Below are 26,414 nucleotides of genomic sequence, written 5' to 3'. Positions count from 1 at the left end.
TCCTTCTGGTCCTCTGCAGTGACCTTTCTCTGCCGGGTACTAGGCCTAACAGCCACATCCCTTCACCTGACATCTTACCTTCCACATTAATTGCTGCCTCCTACAGGAAGCCCTCTCTGACCAGTGCTTGGGCCCAGGCATGCAAAACCCACATAACTGGGCACTGCCTTATCTCCCTCCCTGTCTTTGTTCATAGCAGCTCCTTTCTTCAGCCTTGTCAAACTTATTTTAGTTCCTCAAGAAAGTAAAAAAGTTTCTCCCTCTCCCCCTCCCCTCCCCTCCCCTCCCCTCTCCCTCCCCCTCCCCCTCCGTGCATGTATGTCCGAGTTACAGATAGTTACAACCACATGGGATCTGGGAATCCAACCTGGGTCCTTTGGTAGAGCAGCCAGTGTTCTGGGTCCTTTGGTAGAGCAGCCAGTGTTCTTAACAGCTGATTCAACTCTACAGCCTCCTACCTCTTAAAATAAAGTAAACATTGGTATGTGTGTGATAAGGTTGGAGCCCAGGGCCTTGCTACACACTCAGCCCCCAGATGTATCCTCTCCTCCCCGTTGATGACATAGCACATTGTTCTGACTACCTGGAACACTCTCTCTCTCTCTCCTATCATCCATTGTGGTAACACCTCCTTCGGGTTCCAGCTTGGAGACTCTTTCCCCTCCTGCATGAAGCCATGCTGGTCGCTGCTCTGAGGCTAGGCCAAATGTATCCTGGAGCCTGTGAGGATTGCTGCACTTTCTCCTGCTCCTAGTGATGACAGTGGTCTTCCCCGACCCAGCCTGCCCCTGTCCCTGTCACATCATGATAACTTTCTGGCCCTTCCAATTCTTAACAAGCCAAGGTTGACCTTGAACTTCTGGTCCTCCTGCTTCTACCTGAGATGCCAGCCATGTGCCACCATCCTGTTTTAGGTGATGCTGGGGACCACATCCAGGGCCTCATGCATGTCAGACCAGCACCCTGCCGGGTACACCTCCAGCTCTGACCCTCGCATTTCTGCCCAGGGTGACCAACAAAGGCAATTTATGAAGAGAGGGATTGTTCTGACCCTAATTTGAGAATGAAGTTCATCGTGGTGGCAGGAGCATGAGGTGGCTGGTCACTATGAATCCCCAGTCAGGAAGCAGAGTGAGAGGAACACCTTTGTAGAGAGAAACTCTTGTGTACTGTATGAAAACATCATCTGTCAATAAAAAGCCGATGACCTATTAGCTGAGGCAGGAAATGGGAGGTGGGAGTTCCAGCAGGGAGAGAGGAACCCTGGGGTAGCATCAGGTGCAGGAAGAGATTCTTCTAAAACTCTGAGGAGACAGATGCGTGAAACCAAGGAGAGGTTGCCAGCCATGTGGTACTCAGAACAGAATAAATGAGTTAAGTAAGTTATGAGCTAGTTAGGGAACAAGCCCAAGTTTATGGCCTAGGCATTTGTTCAAAAAGAACTAAGTCTCATAGTCATTATTTTGGAAACTGAGGCACAGGTGGAAAACCCTGTAGTTACTTGCTTTTTCTTTATTTATTCTGAGACCCCAAATCCACACTGGGTCACATTCATGCCTGGTCTTCCCATCTTAGTAACCTAATCTAGAAACTTCCTCAAGGACATGCCCAGAAGTGTCTCCTAGCGGAGTCTAGATCCTATCCAGTTGATGAACTCTCACCAGCCTGTGCCTTCCTGTGACAGCCGTGACACTTCCCCAGCTGTGAGAGGCAGAGCCCAGGGCTCTCTGTCACTGCTTTGTCTCCAGGCCCACTAGTCCAGGCTTCTGGTAGGTGCTGTGGCTGTTGACTGAGCTACCTGTTCCTCCTCCCCAGTGCTACCTGTTCCACATGTACGTGGGCGTCCGGGCCGGTGGAGGTATCGGGGACGAGATCGAGGACCCAGCTGGCGATGAATATGAACTTTACCGAGTTGTCTTTGACATCACCTTTTTCTTCTTCGTTATTGTCATCCTGCTGGCCATCATTCAGGGTCAGTGCTGGCTGGGTGTGTGGGTGGGAGGGGTGCATCGTGCCTAGAGGCTGGCTAGCTCTCTGGCTTAGCCTCTCTTATTGTGAGACCTCATGCAGGTGGCCTCTCTGAGCTTTGGTTTCCCCATCTGAAAAGTGGAGGTGTTGAAACAAGGCAAAGTAGCTGGGCAGTGGTGGTGCACACCTTTAATCCCAGCACTCTGGGGGCAGGGGCAGGTGGTTCTCTGAGTTTGAGGCCAGCCTGGTCTACAGAGTGAGTTCCAGGATGTCCGGGGCTACCCAGAGAAACCCTGTACCAAAAACCCAACCAAATAACAACCACCAAAAAAAAAAAAAACCAGACACAGTGACACATGCACTTGGGAAGCTGAGGCCAGAGACCTGCCGTAAGCTGGAGGCCAACCTGCTCTCTGTTCAGCCAAAGCTACATAGGGAAAAAATAATTAGGGGTGGTACTGGTACTAAGCTCAGAGATTGCCAGGAAGATTAAGCCTTACATGGCTTTGAAGTGTCTGTCCTGGGTTCAGTAAACACCTGCTTCTGTTCTGCTTGGGACGTGTGCTAAGAGTAAGAAACCCATGGAAGAAAGGCAAGGCCCAGCGGTATTCGGTGTACCGGGGTCTTGACCTGTGTCCTGCCACCCCAGGTCTGATTATTGATGCTTTTGGCGAGCTCCGAGACCAACAAGAGCAAGTGAAGGAAGACATGGAGGTGCGTCATGCCCAAAAGTGAATCTAAGAAATTATGGGATGCATAGGGAAAAACTAACTGGGGATATTACTGGCACTAACCTCAGAGCTTGCCAGGAAGATTAAGCCATGCCTTCCTTTGAAATACTCAATAAACACCTGCTTCTGCTCTGCTTGGGAGGTTAGGAACCCCATGGGAGCAAGGCAAGGCCCAGAGGTACTGGATGTCACCGAGCCTGCCTTGACTCTAACATCTTTCATTGCCTTCAGACCAAGTGCTTCATCTGTGGAATAGGCAGTGACTACTTCGACACGACCCCACATGGGTTTGAGACCCACACTCTGGAAGAGCACAACCTAGCCAATTACATGTGAGTATGGGTAGTGATGGGTGAGAGGGTGGGGATGAGCCAGTGGATGACCAGGGGGAACCACTGAGCCTGGGCTGGTTACAGAAAGGGATGTGGATAGCTGTGTGGACAGGTTTTAGACAATCAGAAAGTAAGCATCACTGTGGCTCAGTGATGCAGTGAAACCACCCCAGTGGGAAGCTGGGGGCGTGGTTCATTTTGGGAGAGTCTCTGCCTAGAATCCCTCAGTGAGGGCTGGGGGCGTGGCTCACTGGTAGAGCCCCTGCCTAGAATCCCCCAGTGAGGGGCTGGGGGCGTGGCTCAGTGGTAGAGCCCCTGCCTAGAATCCCTCAGTGAGGGCCTGGGACGTGGCTCAGTGGTAGAGTCCCTGCCCAGAATCCCACAGGGAGGGGCTGGGGGCGTGGCTCAGTGGTAGAGCCCCTGCCTAGAATCCTCCAGTGAGGGGCTGGGGGCGTGGCTCAGTGGTAGAGCCCCTGCCTAGAATCCCCCAGTGAGGGGCTGGGGGCGTGGCTCAGTGGTAGAGCCTCTGCCTAGAATCCCTCAGTGAGGGCCTGGGAGTGGCTCAGTGGTAGAGTCCCTGCCCAGAATCCCACAGGGAGGGGCTGGGGGGCGTGGCTCAGTGGTAGAGCCCCTGCCTAGAATCCCCCAGTGAGGGGCTGGGGGCGTGGCTCAGTGGTAGAGCCCCTGCCTAGAATCCCCCAGTGAGGGGCTGGGGGCATGGCTCAGTGGTAGAATTTCTGCCTATGTATTGGGCTCTGGGTTTCATCTTCAGCACCACTGGGAAATAAAACTAAAACTCAATGCAAGTATGGTTCTTACCTTCCTCCTGTGGTCCTCTGTCCCTCAGGTTTTTCCTGATGTATTTGATAAATAAAGATGAGACTGAGCACACTGGTCAGGTAAGAGGTACTAATTGAGGGATGAGTAGGGGACCCTAGGGGACCTGGCTCAAGCCATCCCAGCAGGCTGCTCTCCAGTTACACCCTAGTGCACTCAATAAACTGGTCTTAAGGGAGGACAGCCAGCAGGCCAGCAGAGAATCCATATCAAGCATGTGAAGATGTGACCAAGAGACTCTTCTCCTCCCAATCCTAGGAGTCCTATGTCTGGAAGATGTACCAAGAAAGGTGCTGGGACTTCTTCCCTGCTGGAGACTGTTTCCGCAAGCAGTATGAGGACCAGCTTAGCTGAGGTCTGCAGCTGGCCCTCTCCCACCTCAAGTGCCTTCTCCCACTGCAAGCTCCTCCCCAGGTAGCTGGGGTCAGGTGATCCTGAACTAGACCAATAAAGCCTGTGCTACACCCCCTGCCTCATTGTGTTGGGTCATTTAAATCTGTTGGGGGAGGGCGGGCGGGAGCTAGGCATTCAAAAATCTCTTCCCCAAGAATTTCAAGGCAACAAGACTAAAGTCAAGTTTATTGGGAGATAAGGACATGTCGTGACCACTCGTGCATCCGTTAGGAGTCTACAGGCAACTGTTTCTTGTGCCCTCTCAATGGCTCATTCCTGGATGTAGAGGTTGCTGGGAGCAGTAGGGTCATCCGTGGGCCGCGTCTCCACCACTACAGGCCTGAAGAAGACAGAGGTCAACTCATTCATTCAGTCAGTCAGTCAGTCTCAAAGTAGTTAATAGAAACGGCACCATTCCAATGCCAGGTTGTGACAATGACTACGTCAGGCGTGGTGACATATGCCTACAATCCCAATAACTGGGAGACTGAAGCAGGCAAATCTGGAGTTCAAGGTTGTCATCCTCAGCTACATAGGGAGTCTAAGGTTAGCCCGAGCTATAAAACTCTGCTTCAAAAAGAAAGAAAGAAAAAAAAGAGGCTGGCAAGGTGACTCTGCAACAAAGGTGCTTTGTCACCAAACATAATGACCTAAGTTCAAGAAAGAATCATCTCCTAAAAATGTCCTCTGATCTCCAGGTGCCTTCTGTGCCACCTGCCCTCCCACCCCCAATGTAGTAAGAGAGGACTGGAGGCCAACCAGGGCTACGCATGCTAGTTCACAGCAACAGCAGTAAAAGGAGCCATGGGGAATTCGCGCTCCAGCCTCAACAGTAAAGTAAAGGCGTGCACAGAAGCACGGGTGCAGGGGTGTCTACTGAGGGCAGCCAAGGCTCCCGGGAGTCCTGGTGGAGCCAGAGCCTCAGGAGGGAACCTAGTGAAAGAACATGAAAGGGCTTTCTAGGCCACGGACACCTCCGCTCCACACCAGCAGCCTCTCCTATTCTCCATGCTTCCCTACACCACCATACCTGGGGGAGCAGAGCAGACGGAAGGTGAGGGTGGGGTCTCTCAGCTCCTGCAGCGGCTGTGGAGAAAGTGTGTCAGTGTCTGGACTGAGAAGTAGGACCGCCCCTCTCCCTATAAACATGGCTTCCTCAGTGTAAGTCTAACCCCACACCCACCTTATGAAGCTGTGTGACTTTGAGCATGTGACTTAACTGCTCTGTGACCAAGACTACTAACCTGCAAAATCATAGCGCCCTACTGGATAGGCAACTGTAAAAGAGTGGGTCAGGAACCAGGGAGGCCGGCACAGTAGCCTACGAGACGAGCCTGTTTCCACTAAGTGACAATGTGTGCCCTGAAGCTTCCCAATAGGAGTCCCTGTCCTGACCCAGGGCTTCTCTGAGCCCATTTAAAGGATGCAAAGGTTGAGGATGAGGGTATGGGAGTGGTGTGAACTGAAGGAGCCTACCTGTTTCGAGTCTGGAGCCCACACCTGAACTCCGTGCTTCCAGAAGGCCTGGAGTCGATCTTCAACCATAGCTAGAGAGGAAGCAGTTGCCTGTGAACCTGAGGTCACAGAGCTCTCACCCTTGATCCTGGACCCTCCCATCCAACACATACCCACAGCCTCAACCGCTTCTGTCATGGGGATCTCAGGGGTGCGAAGCCCGGGAGCTGGTGCCCCCTCTGGGGTCACTAGCTTCAGAGAGCCTGGAAGGAAGAGGAAGGTTTTGAACACCAAGTCCTGGGTTGAGGACCAGGAAGGAAGGAAGGCAGGCAGGCAGGCAGGCAGGCAGGCAGGCAGGCAGGCAGGCAGGCCCGCTCTTACCATCCATCAACACCATCACCATGTCTTCCTTTACTTGGATCACCTGCACGGGTCCCTTGTGCTCTGTGCGAGAGGCAGGGGCTTAAGAACTAACTGCCTGGCTGTTTAGCTAGCACCCCTCAGGTCCCCTGCCTGCCACATGCGCTCCACCCTGTTATGACCAGTCAGGTAAGACCACACACCCTGTTCCATCTCTTTCTCAGTATAGCGTTCGGGCTTAGCCCTGCCCAGCCACACTGCCCTTCCCTTCCCTGGTAGCCTAACCTGCAGTCCCACCCTCGCTCGGCCCACCTCCTCTTGCAGCCCCTTCTCACAAGCCTTGTCCTTTCCTAAAACCATGCCCCTTTTCTGAAGCCCCGCCCTCTTCCCGCAGCCCTGCCCCTTCCCTGCAGCCTGAACCCCCTCCCTGCAACCCCTCCTTGATTTGCAACTTTTCCCCATAGTCCTCTTTCCCCTTCAGGCCTGCCTCTTCCCTACAGCCCACCTCCCCGGCGGCCCCGCCCTCTCATGCGACCCCGCCCTCCCCTGCAGCCCCTCCCACACGGCCCCGCCCCCTGCGGCCCCGCCTCTCAGCGGCACACCCACTCACCGGTGCTGGAGTCGTCCAGCCAGCAGGACAGAGCACCGAAGCGCACCGTGTGGAAGAGCACCGACTTTGCCGCCTGCCCGGGGCTCACGCCGATGCACACGGCCGGCAGCTCGGAGCCGGGCGTTGTCAGCAGCGCGAACACCGGCAGCGGCGTGGGCAGTGGGAACAGCACCTGCTGCGGGCCCGCACGGGGAAGGGCGACTCAGGGAGGATCTGAGACCGGGGGTGGGGTGGGGGATAGGAGTGGGGGAGGTGGGGAGTCCCCTCGGAGAATTTCGGGCTTCATTAGAAAGAAGCAAAGCGTGCTTTTAGAGTAAATGTGGCCTTGTCTGGAGGCGTGTCAACCTGGCGACAGAAAAGCAGGAACGGCCCTACACACACACCAGGGCAGCAAAACCACTTTAGACAGACCCTTGGAGACTGAGGAATAATTAAGCTTAGATGTGAGGGGTGGGCTTAAATATCAGGAAGCTGTTTTCTTTTTAACTATTTACTTATTTTTATTCTATGTGCTTGGTGCTTTGCCTACATGTATGTCTGTGTGAGGCTGTTGAGTCCCCTGCAGCTGGAATCACAGACGGTTGTGAGCTGCCATGTGGGTGCTGGGAATTAAACCTGGGCCCTTTGGAAGAGCAGCCAGTGCTCTCTTAACCGCTGAGCCACCTCTTCAGACTTAGAAAATTTTCAGAATGCCTCAGGATGGGAAGGGAACAATGGCATGGACTTGGAGGGGCTCGTCCAGTTCTTTATATAAACGCAAATGGTGGAAGGCCCAAGCTTCAGCACCCTTGCTCTATAAACTTACCCGGACAAGCAAGAATTTGTTCATTGGCTGGTACCACTGGAGAAGAACCACGGACGTCTCCAATGCTCCACACAGGAATGGGCCCCCAGAGCCAGCACCCTCGGCTGTGGAAGTGGACAAGAATGGGTCAGGGTCCCTGTCTCCTTCCAGGATCACCCAGTATCTCTCCGAGGGTCCTGGACACCATGCCTCGACCTGATTGAGCAGATACTGTCCAGGCACCAGCCCTCCCATCACTCCGCACCCAGAGGCTGGCTCTCACCCACACAGCAAGCCCGACAGCCTTTGGTATCCTGGATCTTACTGGAGACCATGTTCTTTCTGAAGGAGGAGGAGGAGTAAGTGGCTGAGGGGGCAGCAGTGAGGGCAGGGAAGCCAATGGCACCCTTTGGGGCTCCTACCTTGCCAGTAACCGGTGAGGACTGATGTGAGCGATGGGGCTTCCTGTTCTGACCTCTTTCCTTTCCAGCAGGCCCAGGATGCTATGAGAATACAGGTGGGGTGTCTTCCCTGCAGTGTGTAGAAGAGAGGGGAGTGGCAAGCAGTTAGAGGACCCCTACCATCTCTTGTCTCCCAGCCCGCTGAATCTCCCCAACATGCAAATCCCACTTTCCATTCACACAGCTCCCAGTCTTGAGACTTGAAAGGACCAGTGTGGTCCAGGCACTGTGATCTGCTCAGGGAAACAGAGCGCAGGATAGGCTGCCTGCCCTCATAACACTGCTGCTGCGCGTGAGAGAGGGGAGGTGTGGGCAGCCCGTGAGGTTGCTGGTGCTTGTGTCTCAGGCCCAGGCTGGCCTCTAACACCCCATGGAGTTGACACTGGTCTTGAACGCCTATCCTCCTGACTCTACACCTGGCACATATTTCAAAATTTAACAGAAAAACCTACCTATGCCAGGGTCAGTGGTGCCTGCTCACAATCTCAGAACTTAGGAGACTGAAGCAAGAGAGCCACTCTAAGTTCAAGGCTAGGCCGGGATACACAGTCTCAAAAAAAAAAAAAAAAAAAAAAAAAATTGGGGGATGTTGCTGGGCGGTTCTCTGAGGTTGAGGCCAGCCTGGTCTATAGAGTGAGTTCTAGGACAGCCAGGGCTATACAGAGAAACCCTGTCTTGTGGGTGGTGGGATGAAGGGTGATGCTGGAGACATAGCTCAGTGGTAACAACACATTTGCTCCACAAACACCGGCCCTTATTACCAAACAACAGTGTAACCTCCACAGTCTACTTAATAGAGATTAAGTTGTGATTGTCAGGCCCATCTGGCCCTGTCTCTTATGCTCTGGGATTAAAGGACTGTGCCAACTACACCCAGATGTCAAAGTTATTCAAAGATGAATTGATTGTAAAAAATTAACTCACAACCAACTTCAGAAGGGAAGATGTTGGAGCTCCGTTTTACAGATAGGAAAATGGAGGCTCAGGGAGAGAAGCCCCTGGCTGTAAATTCAACCAGTAGGAAGGACAGTGGTGAGATTTGAACCTCGGGCCCAGTGGAGGTGAAGAGTCAGTTTGTGCTCACCCACACATACCCACCCTCCCTTGCCTCCTGCCCCACCCTCCCTTGCCTCCTGCCCCCCCTCCCTTGCCTCCTGGCCCACCCTCCCTTGCCTCCTGCCCCCCCTCCCTTGCCTCCTGCCCCACCCCCACCCCCCACCGCTGACCTGAGAGAGACATGAGAAGGTTGCTGATGCAATACAGCCAGGTTGTGCGGCCAGGGAAGATCTGTGGAGAATGGGGTGACTTCTGTGATTCCCCTTTGACCCTACACCACCCCACCCCCACTCCCAGCACTGACCATCCCTTACCATTTCCAGTGTGGCCTCCTGATCATTCCGGTTCAGTATGAAAATGCCTTCCTCTGCACCCAGGAGCAGGTGCTGGTCTGAGTGGGCCAGACAAGGAGGTTGCTGGGGTCTCTCATCATGGAGGATGGACCTCCCAGACCTTTGTCCAAAACTGGCCCTCTACCCCAAACCCGCCCTTTCATACTAATTCCCCTTGCAGGCTGACATCCTCAGTTTCTACCTCCTCAAATCTGAGCTTAAACCCCACTCAGTCCCTTAAGCCAGTCTCCATGACCCCCTGCCCCTCCCTCCTGCGACTTGCCACTGCCTGGCAGGTCTCCATCCCTGACTCCTCACCTCTGCTTCCTGAGCAGCTCTCTAAGGCCCTTCTTCCCCAGTGCTGATCCCCAACCACTAATTTCTGACCCTGGATCCCCAACATAGCCTTTTCTATCCAGTGGGACTGATCCCACCAGAATGGAGCTCTGGTGTCTCACAGTAGGAGTGTTTGTCTACATAGAAGCCTGTACTTCAAGTACATGCAATACCCTCAGAGGCCACAAGAGGGTGTGGGAGTTAGAGAAGACTGTGAGCTCCCATGTGGGTGCTGGGAACTGAACATGGGTCCTCTGAAAAAAAGAGCTGACGCTATGAGCCACTGAGCCTTCTCCCAGGCCTGTTTTATGAGATCTGGTCACAAGTATCCCACTGGCCCTTGAACTTGCCATGAAATCAAAGCTGAATTTGAATTTCTGATCCTCCTACCTCTATGTCCTAAGAGCAGGGACTACCAGTGTAGGGTACTATGTTTTTTGTTTGTTTGCTTTAAAAGGCTCTTGTTAGCCAAGTGGTGGTGGCGTTCACCTTTAAGCCCAGTACACAGGAGGCAGAGCAGGTAGATCTCTGTGAGTTTGAGGTCAGCCTAGTCTACAGAGTTCCAAGACAGTCAGGGCTACAGGGAGAAACCTTTTCTTGAAAAGAAGAAGAAGAAGAAGAAGAAGAAGAAGAAGAAGAAGAAGAAGAAGAAGAAGAAGAAGAAGAAGAAGAAGAAGAAGAAGAAGAGGAGGAGGAGGAGGAGGAGGAGGAGGAGGAGGAGGAGGAGGAGGAGGAAGAGGAGGAGGAGGAGGAGGAGGAGGAGGAGGAGGGGGAAAAGGAGGAGGAGAACGCTCTTGCTACCCAGCTCTGGCTGGCCTCAAACATGTGATGCTCCTTTTGCCTCAGCCTCCGTAGTGCTGGCGTTAGAGGTGCACATCTCTATCCCAAGACTCTCACGTTATTTAACACTGACCCTCTCCTGACTCTGTCCTTTTCTGCTGCAGCCAAACCCATCCCCTCTCCCCAGACTGATCGAAATCTCTACCATCCACATGCAGGTGACCTTCATCTTCCATTCGGGTTCCGTCACAGCCCCCTAACTGACGATCTTATTCAGATACCGCTGACCTCTAAACAGTTCTAGTATCTGGTTTTCAATTCATCCTTTCCCTTCCCCTCTTGGATCCTCAAATCCCGAAAGTAACCACAACTTCTGCTCCAGATTTGGCTAGGCCAGCATCACCCCAGTAGGACCCGCCCTCCGGAGCTGAGCACCTGCTGCTCTTGCCAAAGATTGGTGACTAGTTCCCAGCACCCATGCCTGGAGGCTCACAACTGCCTATAACTGCAGCTCCAGGGGATCTTACATGCTCTTCTGTACTCTGCAGATGCCTGAATTTATGTGCACAAACCTAAACACAGCACACACTTGTTGACAGCTTCCGGAGAGGAAAGTCAGTTTTCTTTAAGAGCTAACAGTGTTCTAGTGGACGGCCCCACAGTCATAAAAAAAGGAATGGTACAAACTCAGGATGGACGGATGGATAGGTGGGGCTGGATCTGGGAGGAGTGGAAGGTGAGAATATAATTAAAGTATGTTGTACGACATTCTCAAGTAATAACAATATTGTATTTTTAAAAGACATTATCAAAAAATAAAAATGTAAATCTTAAATAGCAAAAAAAGAGCTTCCTGGGGCCGAGAGGTGGCTCAGTGGTTAAGAGCACTTGCTGCTCTTGCAGAGGTCTTGGGTTCAGTTCCCAGCATCCATATGGCAGCCAACAGCCAGTTAACTCTAGTTCCAGAAGATACAGCGCCCTCTTCTGGCCTCTGTCAACACTGCATGCATGGGATGATCAGGAGTATCATGCAGGTAAAACCATTCATATATATAATTAAAATAAAATATTCTTCCTGCGTCTCTCTCTGGGCTTCCGTTAGGGTCCCTGTCCTTCCCACCTGACTCCTCCCCCAGGCTCTCCTGGGCTCCTGAATGCCCACCTTTCGTAGAGGGATGTGTCCAGGCCGCTGTGCTGTGGATCTGGAGGGGACAACCGTTGAATAATTTCACAAGAAGGGGATATTTCTGGATGGCCATGGCCAGTGGGCAGCAGCAGTGTGCAGAGACAAGAAGGTGCAGGGTTCAGACTCTGCCCGTGCCTCCGAGGCATATAACCCCCCACTACCTCCCACTCTACCCCCTCCATCTGTGGTTCTGCCCTTTGCGGTCTCATTTACCATGGTTAGGTATGATCCAAAACATATTACATGAGAGATTTGAAAAACAAAATATTTTTTTGTTTTAGGGTTTTTTTTTTTTTCTTTCTTTTTTTAAACAAAGTTTCACTGTAGCCCAGGCTGACCTTAGATTTTCTCTGTAACCCAGGCTGACCTTACTGATGCTCTATGTGGCCCAGGCTGGCCTTAGATTCTCTATGTAGCCTAGGCTGGCTCTCTTGCTTCCACTCCGTGCTGGGTATTACATGTGTACACCACCACATGCTGATCTTCAGTAAATCTTTTATTTTGCCTATCAATGAACCCCCATAAATATGTATATCAGTGGAATATAGGATTGAGTACTAGCCAGTTTGAGGCATCCACTGGGGGTCCTGGAATGAAACCTCCACGGATAAAGAGGAATGTCTTATATATAACCCTGAGTAAGTTACATACCTCTCGGCGCTTCTCCTTCTCCATCTGCAGAACAGAAAACAGCCACCTCTGGGATCCCCGACCTCCAGTTGCTTTTTGTTTTTTAGCAGAATCTCACTATGTACCCCACTCACCCGTTACTCCTACCTTGCAGGTAATGGAGATAGAAAGCGAGGCTGGGCACACAGCAGCCAAGCTCTTTCTACATTGCCACGCCCCTACAGAGCCACGCCCCTACAGAGCCACGCCCCTACAGAGCCACGCCCCTACAGAGCCACGCCCCCAGCCCCTCACTGTGGGACTAGACTAGGCTAGTTACTGCCCTAACCTTTCACAGCAGAATTCTAAGTAAGTCTTCTGCTGCTGGTGATCAGTTTTTTTGTCAACTTGACACAAACTAGAGTCATTTGGAAAGAAGATACCATAACTGAGAAAATGCTTCTACCAGATGGTAGGACATTATTACTATTTATTGTTGTTGTTGTTGTTATCAATTAATGGGAGAGGGCGAGGGCCAAGCCCATTTTGGGTGGTACCACTCTTAGGCAGGGGCCTGGGTTATATAGAAAAGCAAGCTAAGCAAGCTACAAGGAGCAAGGCAGAAAGCGCTGTCCCTCCTTCACCTCTGCCTCAGTTCCTGCCTCCAGGCTCCTGCCCTGGCTCTTCTGTATGGTGGGCTGTCAAGTGGAAATGTAAGCCAAGCAGCCCTTTCCTCCCCAGGCTGGTTTTGGTTGGCCTTTTATCATAGTGACAGAAAACTAACAGGAAGAGCCTGCAGCGCCCCATTGCCCCGCCGCGGCACCCACTGTGTGGCCACAGAGTAGGTGGTGTCTATTTCCACGTATGAAGGTTTGCACTTTATGAAGACACAAGAATGGGGCTCAGCAGGAAAGCACTGGCTTCAAGGAACTGAGTTCGGATCCCCAGCGCCCATGTTAAAAGGTTGGGTGTGACTGTGGTCCTCTGTGACCCCAGAGACAGGAGGATCCCTGAGGCTTGCTGGCCACCAGCCTGGCAACAAGTTCAGGCTGACGCTCTGTCTCAAAGAAATTGGAGCGTGGTAAAGCAGGACACCTGATGCTCTCCTCTGGCCTCCATATATGCATCTACACACATGCCTGTGCATGTACCACCCACACCCATACCCACCCACACTCATACACATCCCACAAGATCAGTGTCTGGCACAGACAAAAGATAAATGTCACCTATCAGATGCCATCCCATCTTCCACTAAGACGCCCCAGCCTGTCTTGAGACTGGTTGGTAGCTCTTACCTTTCCCCTCATCTTTTCTTTCCTAGGGGGTACGAGTGGGGGCTGGCCTGTCTCCGGAGCAGCTGGGTTCCACAGTGAGGGATCTGGTGGGAGTTGAAACGAGATCAGGCCAGGAGACTTCTACCCCGCCTATCTTCCTCCCCAGGGCTGTCCTGGTACCTGAGTGGGCTGTGAGATGAGGGTGGCTGCGGGTGGCTGGGGGAGGTCCAGGACGCGGGGTACGTGGAGGAGGCCCACTGGCACACCGGACCAGCACCCCTGGGCTCAGTTGCCCGTCATCTCTAACTCCTCCAGAACCATCATCTGATGGAGACCGAAACTTGGGCTACAGAGAGAAAAGTAAGAGAGAAACAGATACACGAGAGATCGCAGAAGACCGTGTACCTTGCACCCCAGACCCTGCCTTCTCCAGGACCAAGAATCAGCTCTCTCTATGACCCTCCCCATGACATCCTGCCTTGGTTCCACCATTTCCCAGACCCACATCTCCATGAGAAGGGACATCAGCACACACCAGAAAACAAAGGGTAAATGCTGGACACTAACCCAGCTACTTAACCAGCCCCTGCCCTACGGTCTGCTCTAGACACCCAGACATCCAGCCTTGCTTTAAACAAACAAATTTTTGTTTCGAGACAGGGTCTAGCTTTGTCATTGTGTAGCCCAAGCTGGCCTTGACTTGCTACATAGCTAAGGATAATCTTGAATTCTTCATCTCCCTGGCTTCACTCCCTGAATGCACCACCACACCCAGCCCTGATGGACTCCCTATACATCCATCCTGAACCCCAAATTCTTAAACTTTCTGTAATAGACACCTCTGGCTTCAAACTAAACATTCAGAACGTCCCAGCATCAAAGGACGTAGCCTCAGGATTCCCAGGGCCTTACCTTGGGGGGCAGTGGAGGAGGTATGTTCTCTGAAGGGGTGGGGCTGAAACACAAAGACAGGGTGGCTGTGAGGGACAGGATGGGGTGTTTTAGGCTTATGGCCTGGAGCTGAGGGCCAGTGGGGTGATTTAGAGCCATGGCTACAAACAGCAATAGCAGCTCTGGGCTTTTACATGGTGTCCATGAGAAGACATGGGGTCCTGCTTTACTCCTCACACTCTACCCACACATATAAGGTAGGGAATAAAAGGGGGGGTGGGCTTGGAGACTGCCCCTGAGCCAGGGCAAGGAGAATGTGGGGACTTGTGATGATTCTGGGGTACAGCCTGAGGCCTGGGATGCAGACCCTGACTGATAGGAAATCTACATGGGTCAAATTTTCAGTCTGAGATTTTTGCTTCCAGTCACAGTCTGTGATCTCACTTAGAAAGCAGAGGCAGGAGGATTGAGAGAGTTCAAGACCAATGTGGGCTACAGACAGAAGCTGGGTGCGAAAATGGCAAGGCTTGGGAGAAAGGCTGAGGTTGAAGCTTAGGGCAGTGGATAGCTAGAGGAGTCTGAGCCTAGGAAGGGGGCGAGACACCAGAGCTGGGAAGGTCAAGTGGGGTCAGGCCTGGGCCTGAGGGCAGCTAAGGACCCAGACTGGGGATTGGATACAAAGTAGAAGGAGCCAGGTCTGCTTTGGCAAGTAATATCAGTTACTTGGAAAGCTGAGGCAAGAGGATTGCCTAGGCTACAGAGTGAATTCAGTTCTAGCCTGCACAACTTGGTCTCACCCTGTATCAAATTAAAAAGTAGAAGAAGCTAGCCATGCAGTTAATCCCAGCATGGGAGAGGCAGAGGTAGGTAGATCTCTGTGTGTAGGGCCAGCCTGGTCTAAATATAGAGCTGGGGCTACATAGCGAGATTCCATTTCAAGGTTTTTTTTCTCTGTTTTTTTTTTTTTTTTTTTTTTTTTTTTTTTTTTTTTTTTTTTTTTCAGACAGGGTTTCTCTGTGTAGCCCTGGCTGTTTTTGGAACTCACTCTGTAGATCAGGCTGGCCTGGAATTCAAGAGATTTGCCTGCCTCTGTCCCGAGTGCTGGGACTAATGGTGTATGCTACCATTCCTGGCTTCAAAAAACAATTATTTTTATAGAGAAATGGCTCAGTGGTTAAGGAAACTTGCTGTTCTTGCAGAGGACCTGGGTTCCCAGCACCCACGCAGCAGCTCACAACAGCCTAACTCCAGTTCCAGGAATCTATCGCCCTCTACTGGCCATCACGTGCACCAGGAACGAATGTGGCCAAGGCAAAACATCATACACATAGAATAAATCTAAAACTTTTTTTAGTAAAAGAGAGCTGAAGATGTAGCTCAGGGGTAGCCTAGACTCCACTGTGGAGGGGCTGTGGGGGTGGCTCTGTGGTAAAGCATTTGTGTCGTGAGTGGGAAACCTTAAGGTCAATCTGAAGGAGAAAGAAGGGGGCTTGGGGAAGGAATGGGAGCGTTGGAATTGGGATGGGGGAGGAAAATCCAGGGGTCAGAGGTGAAGGCAGAGGGTCCAATGGGCTTGGGGAGCACGGATGGAGAAGAGGAGGGAAGGAGGGAGCTGCACTGAGGGTCCTCAGACCTCTAGCATTGGGGCGATAAGATAGTAAAGGTTGGGGTCTAGGGTTGAGGTTGGGAAAACACAAGACAGGGGTTCTCAGGTGCTGAGGAGCTGCAGTGAGGGGTCCATGGGGGTCTTACATGTCCACATCATCATAGTCGTCATCAGAGTCTGACAGTTGGCTCCTGAAGAATGACAATCATGACACTCAGGTGGCTCCCACATAACCCCTCCCCCACCCTCCAGCCCGGAGGAGGGGGAGGGGTCCTGGACCTGGGACTGGTGCTCCTGAAGTCTGCAGGGGCCTGTAAGCGAACCTGTGGGATGAGGAAAGAGTAAGCACAACACAGAGCAGGAACAGGGGAGGAGGGGAATGCATCTAGGGAGAGTACAGGAGTCCGCTCACAGTTTCAGCCTGAGGTCTGCATTCCACGCATCTGGGCCTCTGGAACTCCATATGCCGCCCTGGGAAGGGGGAAAGGGGCGGGGGGTGGGGGGAGAATCCAGTGAGGGTGAGGCCTGGGAAGTGGGCAGAGACAATCCAGTGAGGGTGGGACCCTGGGAAGTGGGCGGAGACAATCCAGTGAGGGTGGGACCCTGGGAAGTGGGCGGAGACAATCCAGTGAAGGATGGGACAGGGAGATAGGATGAAGAATGTGGGTGGAGATGAGGAGGGGCAGGGCCAGAACCAGGACTTTAAGGGTGGCTCCTGTCCCTTGTGGGAGGGGCCTTTGTTTACAGGGGTCTTGTTTGGGGGCTCAGGGGTGGTAGCAGAGAGGTAGAAGGGCTCAAAGTAGCTGTGAGGCGTTTGTTTTGGGGTGTTAAGTAGGTATTAGGGGTTCTGACAGGTTTTGTTGTGGTGATGGTGGGTTTTTTGAGGGTTTTTTTTTTTTTTTTTTGGTTTGTTTTGGTTTTTCAAGACCAGGTTTCTCTGTGTAGCTCTGGCTGTACTGGAACTCACTCTATAGACCAGGCTGACCTCAAACTCAGAGATCCGCCCACCTTTGCCTCCAGAGTGCTGGGATTGAAGGTTTGCACCATGACCACCGGCCCTTCCTTCCTTTCTTTTAATATATATAAAAAAAAAATTACATGAATTTGTTTCGTGAGAGGGAGGAGCGTGTGCATCAGAGGACAATTTGCGGAGATTGGTTCTATCCTTCCACATATGGGCTCAGGTCGTTAGCCTCAGAAGCGAGCACCTTCACCCACTGAGCCATCTCACTGGCCTGCGTATTTATTTTTAAGACAGGCCACACTGTGTGACCATGAAGTTCTGATCCTTCTGCCTCCACTGCCCAAGTGCTGGGATCACAGCTGAACTTCAATCTAGGACCTCATGAATATGAGGCAAGTTGTCTACCAACTGAGTGTCAGCCCAGCCTGTTCTTACAGGGGTTTGGTTGGTTGGTTGGTTGGTTGGATTGGCTTGGTTCTTGTTTCCTGTAATTGCTTTGTTTTGAGGCAAGGTCACACTATGTCCACCCTGGCCCAGAACTCACTATGTAAACCGGGCAACCCTGAACTCACAGAGAGATCACTCTGAGTGCTGGGGTTAATGGTGCACCACCATGCCTTTAGACCGATTCTTGAGGTTTCTTTTGGGCCAGAGCTGGAAGGTGGTGTCAAGGGACTGAGAGGAGCAGACTCTACGGTCAGTTTGAGAATTACATGGTTACAAATTTCTCGGGATTTGAGCCCCTGCTGGTCAGACAGTGTGCTAGGTGGCCCCAAACTGTAGGGTTTTCTACTCACGACAGCAGTCTGCGTCTGGGATTCCCAGTGAGCTGGCCCGGTAGGTAGATCTGATCCGCCGAGGGATGGTAGGGGGAGGCTGGGCAGAAGGACAGCCATGTCAGGGCTCAGAGCCTCTGACAGTCCTCCTTCATGCTGGAACCCCACCTTACACCCTCGCTCTTATAACTCTGCCAGGCTTCCTGTCCTGTTCCATTTTCCTTCTAATATGTGCTTCCAGAGGGCTCTCCTGGCAGGAGGAGGACCCTACACAGAGGCCCCGAGGTCCCCATACCCTTCTCTACTAAGGCCCTCACCTCAGTCTCCTCATCTTCAATCTCAACAGGCAGCCCCTTCCCAGGATTCTTCATTTTGTCAAGAAGATCCAAGATCAGGCCTCTGTTCAGCCCCGGCTGGGACACTAGCTGATGCTGTGACAGGGAACAGGGTCAGAGGGCTGGCATGGTGGGAGAGGGGAGGGGTCCTGTCAGAGAATGCTCCTGGGAAGGTGCCAGCTGAGGGAAGAGCGAGAGGGAGCTGGGAGACTTAGGGGCCCAGAGATCCTGAGAAGTCTTAAGGAATTAGAAGAATTTAGGGTTCCCAGAGGGGAGGTAAGGAATTCTAGGATGCCCTAGAAGCAACCGGGCTTGGTGAAGACTCTCAGGAACACGTGGAGGTCTTTGGGACTTGGCAAATTCCAGGAACTCAGGAACTCAGGAAAACTTAGAAAGCTCTGAGGTAAAGCTGGACGTGATGGCTCATGCCTGTAATCCCAGCCCTTGGGAAATGGAGGCAGGAATTTCAAGAGTCTAAGGTCATTCTTGGCTATATAGCAAATATGAGGCTAGCCTGGGCTATATGAGACCATAACAAGACAAACAAATGAAATACACACACACACACACAGAGAGAGAGAGAGAGAGAGAGAGAGAGAGAGAGAGAGAGAGAGAGAGAGAGACAGAACAAGCACTAGGAAACAAACAAGAAATAATTGGGTATTAATTTGGTTTGACTTTTATTTTTGTGACAGGGTCTCATGTAGCTCAGGCTAGCCTCAAATTGTCTATGTAAGATGGCTTTGAACTTCTGATCCTCCTATCTCTACTTTCTTAGTGCTGAGACTGTAGGCCTGTGCCCCCAGGCCTGGATCTCCCTGTACAGTTTAGAAGGTCCTGTGGGTAGAGTCCTGGGAAATTCTGAGGGACTAGAGGTTTTGAAGGGGGCACCAGGGTTATATTTATAGCTCTTGTGAGCTGTGGAAGACTCAGTAACCCTGGGCTGAGGGACAGGGCAGGGAGGGGTAGGGCTTGGTAACCCTGGGCTGAGGGGACAGGGTAGGGAGGGGTAGGGCTTGGTAACCCTGGGCTGAGGGGACAGGGCAGGGAGGGCAGGGCTTACACTGAGCATCTTGGTGGCACTGGGGCGTTTCTTGGAGTTCTTAGTGAGGGTGACTTTGACAAAGTTGTGGAAGGAAGATGACCTTGGGAGGAAGAAGCCAGGTCTGGTATGAAAGGATCAGAGTCCTTCTCCTCACGCCACACACCCTTCCTTTTCCCGACCTTCAGTCACCTCTCTTACCATCTGTTCTTTTCCTTTAGCCGAGGAGGCTGGTAGCCGCTCTTGGTCATGAGGAAGAGAACCCTAAATCAGCAGGGAAGAACATGGGGTTCAAATCCCCTCATAGTTTCAGGAGTTTCCCATGGAAAGAGGACAGGGGAAATGTCTCAGAAGGTAAGAGCACATGCTGTGCAAGCCTGAGGTTCTGAGTTCGAATCCCCAAATCCCCTGTAGGCATGCCTGTGACTCTAGTGTTGATTTTGTTATGTAGCTCTGGCCAGCCTCAAGTTCCTGACCTCCTGTCTCAGCTACCTGCATGCTGGGACAAGCCAGCCATGGCTGGCCTGGAAGGCAACCCCTGTGAGAAGGTGTTTACAGATGAGTCTCCAGGTGGGAATGTCTTGCTGGGCACGGAGGGGCCATCACACTTGTAATGGCGGCACTTGGGAAGTTAAGGCCTTTACCTGAGAGGGTGCACATCAAAGAGCGGAGGCTGGAGCTCAGCCAGCTCGATGGCCGTGATGCCAAGAGACCAGATGTCACACAGCTCATTGTATCCACCCTTCAGGGCCACAGCTGCCACCTCTGGAGCCATCCTGTGGGCAGAGACCCTCAGAGAGCCAGAAGTGGCCCAGGAGCAGGAGACAGGTGGGGTGAGGGAGAATGGGAACACAGACGGGGGGGGGGGGGGGGGGTGAGGGAGAAGAAGGGTACCAAGAGGAAGTTGCAGAAGGCGTTAGAGAAGGGCAGTGTGGGAGCACTCGGGATCTGAGCAGTCTGGAGGCGTAAGCAGGAGTTTGAGGCCAGCCTGGGCTATGAAGTGAGGCACTGACTGAAAACCGGGAGAGAGGGAAGGAGGGAGACAGAGGCGGGGAGTGTGGCTTAGTGACACAGTAATGGTATTAGAACCTAGCTTCAGTTCCTAAGACAACGCAGAAGGCTCAGAGCCACAGGCTCAGAAAACACAGAAATAGATAAAAAGAACTGGGGAGAGATAGGGATCAAGGTGCAAACCAGCCCAAGGGTGGTGGTGCATGCCTAGAAAACTTCTAGGAACTAGAGACAGGAGAACCGTTAGTTCAAGGCCAGCCTGAGCTATGGGAAAACCTGCGTTGTCGACAACAACAAAACAACAACAACAACACACACACCACAACCACCACCACTGAAATTCTAAACACTAAGAGAAAAGGGCAGAAAGAGACACAGATAAGTGGAAAAGTCAACAGGGGTCATTGAGAAGGAAATGGTTTTTAGTAGGAGAAGGCAGAACCAAGAACTTTCTGGGGACCAAGATGGGGAATACCCTTGTTTTCATTCCAGCCACCCCAGCACCTCTCACCAGTATGGTGTCCCAATGAAAGAGAGGCGTCTGGCCAGTGTCGCCCCAATCTGGGCTGAGATCCCAAAGTCAGCTAGAGGCAGAGACAGAAAGAGTGTGTGTCTGTCCCATACCTTCCTCATCTGTCAGCTCCCTGGGCACCCTGTGAGCCAAACTTACCCAGCTTAACCTCCCCGGAGTCATTGATGAGGATGTTGGCTCCCTGGGGACCAGAGGAAAGATTAGAAGCTGACACAGCTCCTTCCCAGTGCTCCACTGCTCCCACCCTAAAGCTCAAACTGAGCTCTAGGTCCCCCTATGACCCTCCCTCGGAGGCAACCTTGTCCCCAGTCTACCTTGATGTCTCGATGTATCTTCTTCTCTGAATGCAGGTAGGCCAGTCCCTGGAAACAGGCGAGCAGTGGCACTGGTGAGCACCTTCTGCCTTGCAAAAGCTCTGCTTGCTTTGGGAGTCCCCGGCCCTTCTCACCTGAAGCACTTCCCGGCACACATAGCTGATCTGGAGCTCGGACAGAGAGCCAGTCACTGCAGAAGTCATCCCAGCCAGGCCAGGCGTTGGGAGAAGAGTCAGGAATCCTGGTTCTCTGGGGTCCCCAGCCTCCCTCCACCCATGACATCTGATAGGATGTCCGAAGAGGAGGGGACTTTAGATGAGACAACCGGAAAGGGGAGAGAGAGGGTAGTAGCCGCCTGAAAGGTGGTTGCTCTTGCCTATAATCCAATTACTTGGAAGGCTGAGGCAGGAGGACTGCCCAAAGTTTGAGGCTAGCCTCAGCTATATACCAACCAATATACCGGCCAGTCAGGGCTACATAGAGAGTCTTGTTTCCAAAATAACCAAGAACATTTGTACGTGGGAGAAGATAGACAGAGAGATAAGTAGTTATAGGGCAAAGGAAGACAGTCACTCAGCAAATAATTACAGCAGTCCTACTCTATGCCAGCTCCTAAAGACACAGCTACAAGCAAGACAGCCATCCTAAAAGACTGGGGGCGTGGCTCAGGAGGAAAGCATTTGCCTAGAATCCACCCTCCCACCCCCTCCCCGTGAGGTGCTGGGGGCGTGGCTCAGTGGAAGAGCCCCTGCCTAGAATCCCCCAGTGAGGGGCTGGAGGCGTGGCTCAGTGGTAGAGCCTCTGCCTAGAATCCCCCAGTGAGGGGCTGGGGGCGTGGCTCAGTGGTAGAGCCCCTGCCTAGAATCCCCCAGTGAGGGGCTGGGGGTGTGGCTCAGTGATAGAGCCCCTGCCTAGAATCCCCCAGTGAGGGGCTGGGGGCGTGGCTCAGTGGTAGAGCCCCTGCCTAGAATCCCCCAGTGAGGGGCTGGGGGCGTGGCTCAGTGGTAGAACACCTGCCTAGCATGTGAAAGTCTCCAGGTTTATTACTAGCATGTGCACCTGCAAACACACACACACAAAGATAAATCCCTGCTTTCATGGAGAGAACACTCCAAGAGAAATAATATATAAGGGCTGGAGAGATGGCTCAGTGGTTAAGAACACTGACTGTTCTTCCAGAGGTCCTGAGTTCAATTCCCAGCAACCACATGGTGGCTCACAGCTTAATGGGATCTGATGCCCTCCTCCGGTGTGCATAAAGAAGTGTACTCATACACATAAAATAAATAAATAAATCTTTAAAAAAATAAGAAATAACATCTAAGATGGAAAGGCTGGAGGAATATCTCACTGCTGGACCTCTTGCTATTTCAAAAAGAAATAAGAAACAACGAAAAACATATAATGTAAGGTGTTAATACGCTAGTAATTAGTAAGAAGAAACAGCCAGAAACAACAACAGGAAATACGTGTGGGAAGGGCTATGACATTTGACACATGCTGGTCAGCAAGGCTACCATAAGAAGCCAAGCAGGGCTGTGATGGGTCCCACTCTGCAGGAAAAAAGGAGCAAGGGCGTGAGGCAAGGGACAATGGTCAGGGCGATGCAGAATACGCAGCTTCTCCCTGGAGGACTATGGGAGACGAGGGAGTCTCTGAACGCGGAGATGTGAGGGCAGGCAAAATGAACAACGGCAGAGGTATAGAGACAGACAAACAGACGGATCAGAGACAAAGAGGAGCAGAGACCAAATGTAGGAAGATAGACGTATCTTGGAAGACAAGCAGGGTTAGTGAAGGGACAAGAGAAAGATGGGACAGAGGGTGTTGGGCAGACAACGGGGCTTACACAATGGCTGGGTGAGTCATTTCCTGCCCATCAGCCTCAGTTTCCCGTTCTGGGGGAGGTTTTGTGTTGCCCGGATGGAACCCGGGACCTCGATCTATCCCTGCCAGGCAAGCATTCTACCACCAAGGTAGAGCGAGACATTTTCAGACATTTGAAATCGTGGGCAAGGGTGAGTAAGACAGGTGGGTACCAGAGCTTCAGAGGAGGCTGAGGTGCAGGGCCTGGTTGCAGTAGATCGGTCATCCTAGCTACTGAGAAGGCTAAGGCAATGAGACCTTAAGTTCAAGGCCAGCCTGGGTAACTTGTTGAGACTCTGTCACAAAATAAGTAAAAAGAGGGCTGGGAAGCACCTACAAGAAATTGAATGGATGTTTTAAAAATATATTGTATACTTATAATTATTGAAGAATAGATAAATTAATTAATTTAAGTTTAAATTAAACCCTCAAAGAATAAATTAATTAATCTTAAAAGGGGGGGTAGGTATTAGGGATATAGCTCAGAGTGCTTGCCTAAGAAACATAAGACTCTAGGTTCAAAACATACTATAGCAAAAAAATGTGTGTGTCTGTATGTGAGAGAGAAAGAGAGACACAGAGAGAGACACACAGAGAGACACAGACACACAGAGAGAGACAGAGACAAAGAGAAACACACAGAGAGAGACAGAGAGAGAGACAGAGAGATACACAGAGACACAGAGACACACACAGAGAGATGGAGACAGAGAGAAACAAAGAGAGAGAGACACACACACAGAGACACAGAGAGAGACAGACACAGAGAGAAACAGAAACAGAGAGAGACTCAGAAGGGACGAGAGGCCTATGTGACCCATACCCTCAAATTCCCCTGAAAGGTGGACCACAGGCTAGACCCAGAAACTCATGGACAGCCTGACCAAAAATCTGGGCAACTAATCTGAGTTAGAGAATGCAGAAATAGGCCAGGTGTAGCACGTGTCTTGAATCTCAACACCAGGGGTGGAAGAAGTAGGCAGAACTCTTTGAGTTGGAAACAGGCCAGGACTATATAGTGAGAAGCCCATTTCAAAAGAGAAGAAAGAAAATGCGAAATTGCCCCTACCCAGGAATAATTTTTGGCAAGAAAATATAAACATCCAGACAAAGATAGAGACATAGACGTGAAGGTCATTATTGGCGGGAAAAGGACAGGTAAGACCCACAGGTGCTGGAGGGCAGGGTCATCCCAGGATCCCAGCACCATCCAGTCATGGATGGGCTCATGGTGTGGTGTGGGCAGGAAGGCAGCTCCCAGGACACAAGCACAGAGAGACAGGAGAGGTGGGCAGTGGTAGAAGGGGGCCTATGTCCTCTTGTCCTTCTAACCTTGGTAGATGTCCTGGAGAGAACCGGCTCCACAGAATTCCATGCAGATCCATAGCTTCTGCAGCCTATACAGGGTCAAGAGAGTGGGGATTACGATGGTAGTGAGACCTCCCAGGGCTATCTCACTCACCCTGCCCACCAGAGGGTGTCCTGTTCTCATGACCAAGGAGGTTAAGGATAGTCCAGGAAGTATGCATTCCAGAGCAATTTTTAGGTATTCAGGTTCCAACCCAAGGGCACCCCACTGCCATCCCATGGTAATTTAGAGGACAGGGTAGTTAACTCACGGAGAAGCAGACAAGACAAAGAATCCCAGGTTTGAGGAATGGATGTCATTATTGGGGCAGCTGAGATATTATCTTGAGAGCCAAAGAATTTAAGGGTTCATATTAAAGAAGCAGAGTAAAAACAGCAGATGCAGGAAGAAGACCAGTGAGAGGTCTGATTACAACAATGAAGAAGGTTCTAGATTAGCCCTTAAATTAGTGGGTACTCAGTAAGAAAGGCAGAATTTCAGATTGGGAATCAGACTGGGATGCCCCAATTAAAAGTGAAAGTCCCCAGGTTGGAGGTTAAGTTAGGGTATCTGGATCACAAATCGTAGTTTAGGACTGAGGACCTGGTTACCGGTGCCTGGTCAGAAATAAGGAGCTGGGGTTGGGGGATGGGTTAAGACATCACCAGAGGTAACTGCCATGGTAAGCCACGATGTTGGCGTGCCGGCAAGTTTTCAGCATGAGAATCTCCTTCTGAAGGGTGGAGACGTCATCATCTGTGAGGAGGGGCCGGAGAAAAAAGGTGGCTACAAGCAGGGGCTTACAGAAAGTGTTTCCCAGATCCCAGGAAGTACAAGGCAGGGACGGGGGAAGAAGTTTCTGGGGGCGCTCTCACCAGGCTCCATCTTCACCATCTTCAAAGCCACCAGGTCCTTAGACACCTTGTCGCGAGCCTTGTAAAGGGGAAGTTGGCCATCAGGCAGGCTCCATAGCTTGCCATCCTCAGCATCTCTGAACCAAGGCCAAGGCCTGGCTTTCTCTTATACTCCTGTTTCTCCGCCTCACCCTAACCATCCCAGGTTTGATGGTGAAGGAGACAGAAGGGCTTTCTCACCTTGAATACTTCTCCATAGGTTCCACCACCCAGTCGCTGCAGTAGATCATAGTGTTCTCGCGGGTCCTTATTAAAGATATCGGGGTCCACAAGGGCCATCCCTGGAGGCCGGGGCTGGGCCAGTGCCCAGAGGGCCAACAGGGCCTCAGGGCTCAAGCTTTGGTATTACCCTCTGTCTCCACAAGTCCTGGGCCCGCCTTGCCTCTGTGGGCTGTGGCCTTCCCCCTCCCCACTCTCGCTTCCTGCCCCAGCTGCAGGGCTGTGCAGAGGGCTCCGCAGAGGGCTCCACCCCCGTCCCCTGGGTTCTGAGAGTTTGATTGCCTTAGGACCCATGGGACTCCCCTTTACCCTCTGAAGGACACTATGTAAATAAGATACAAAAGTTCTTAAATGCAACCCGGGGCTGACCTCGCATCCTCTCCCCAACACTCTATTTTGGGAGGAGTCACAGGTTACAGTTGAACCTCTGCTGGGTACTTGAAGATTTGGAGTCAAACCAGAGGTTGCAGGTCTGCACAAAGCTGGCTGAGTAGCACAGAGGACTGTTTACTCGTGACACATGCATATGACTTAAGTGACAGCTGAGCTCAGGGCACCTGCCCACATGGCACATGTCTGCATCGCTTCAAAAGTGTTCAGAGACAGTGGCAGACGTGGAACACTTGTTAATAGCCCCTACGCGGAACCTGAGACTCCAGGGTGCCACGGTAATCCCGCCAGGTACACGTGTCTTTTGCCTTCTCGACCTCCTCCTAACACTGTAGCATCACAATGGGAACCAGAGTTTGGGACTTAATAGCAAGGAAAAGAGGATAAGAGATGCTGTCTTCAGGCACCCAAGCTGGAGGCAAGAAGGGCTTCAGAAAGCATTTCCCACCCGACTAAACGCAAAGAAAAGGAAGCTCAGCCAGGCAGTGGTGGTACACGCCTTTAATCCCAGGCGGGTTTCTGAGTTCGAGGCCAGCCTGGTCTATAGAATGAGTTCCAAGACACCCAGGGCTATACAGAGAAACCCTATCTCGAAAATCAAAAAACAAACAAAACAAAAAGAAAAGGAAGCTGTACCCCTTCAAGAGGCTATACGGGTTTACAGCTACGCATGCGTACTGAGAATTATGTCTCCTTTTC

General features: G+C 51.8%; 2 protein-coding genes across 5 annotated transcripts in view; one reads left to right on the top strand and one right to left on the bottom strand.

Moving 5' to 3' along the window:
• Nucleotides 1-4,340, top strand: part of Ryr1 (ryanodine receptor 1) — a 131,001-nt gene extending 126,661 nt beyond the window's left edge. For all 4 annotated transcript variants that reach the window (XM_076930947.1, XM_034498479.2, XM_076930943.1 and 1 more), the window contains 5 exons: nucleotides 1,816-1,972; nucleotides 2,618-2,682; nucleotides 2,931-3,031; nucleotides 3,879-3,930; nucleotides 4,127-4,340. In XM_076930947.1, the coding sequence (XP_076787062.1) occupies nucleotides 1,816-1,972; nucleotides 2,618-2,682; nucleotides 2,931-3,031; nucleotides 3,879-3,930; nucleotides 4,127-4,222 (471 nt within the window). In that variant the 3' untranslated portion in view covers nucleotides 4,223-4,340. The remainder of the gene's footprint in view (nucleotides 1-1,815; nucleotides 1,973-2,617; nucleotides 2,683-2,930; nucleotides 3,032-3,878; nucleotides 3,931-4,126) is intronic.
• Nucleotides 4,341-4,424: 84 nt separating this feature from the next.
• Map4k1 (mitogen-activated protein kinase kinase kinase kinase 1) lies at nucleotides 4,425-25,528 on the bottom strand. Its single transcript, XM_034522048.2, has 32 exons — nucleotides 25,287-25,528; nucleotides 25,068-25,125; nucleotides 24,858-24,948; nucleotides 24,177-24,241; nucleotides 21,113-21,168; nucleotides 20,979-21,026; nucleotides 20,803-20,845; nucleotides 20,644-20,716; nucleotides 19,766-19,897; nucleotides 19,323-19,385; nucleotides 19,143-19,224; nucleotides 18,062-18,175; nucleotides 17,766-17,844; nucleotides 16,417-16,475; nucleotides 16,284-16,327; nucleotides 16,151-16,195; nucleotides 14,420-14,462; nucleotides 13,688-13,853; nucleotides 13,529-13,611; nucleotides 12,273-12,296; nucleotides 11,598-11,682; nucleotides 9,302-9,378; nucleotides 9,158-9,218; nucleotides 7,893-8,001; nucleotides 7,754-7,812; nucleotides 7,492-7,595; nucleotides 6,687-6,861; nucleotides 6,098-6,160; nucleotides 5,890-5,979; nucleotides 5,738-5,808; nucleotides 5,292-5,347; nucleotides 4,425-4,601 (listed from the first exon to the last, which is right to left on the bottom strand). The coding sequence occupies exons 1-32, from the start codon at nucleotides 25,383-25,385 to the stop codon at nucleotides 4,532-4,534; spliced, it is 2,487 nt and encodes an 828-aa protein (XP_034377939.1). The 5' UTR covers nucleotides 25,386-25,528; the 3' UTR covers nucleotides 4,425-4,531.
• Between the last annotated feature and the right edge of the window lie 886 nt (nucleotides 25,529-26,414).

Source organism: Arvicanthis niloticus, chromosome 1 (genome assembly GCF_011762505.2).
Source record: "Arvicanthis niloticus isolate mArvNil1 chromosome 1, mArvNil1.pat.X, whole genome shotgun sequence".
Classification (NCBI taxonomy): domain Eukaryota; kingdom Metazoa; phylum Chordata; class Mammalia; order Rodentia; family Muridae; genus Arvicanthis; species Arvicanthis niloticus.
This window is presented reverse-complemented; position numbering and strand designations above follow the sequence as displayed.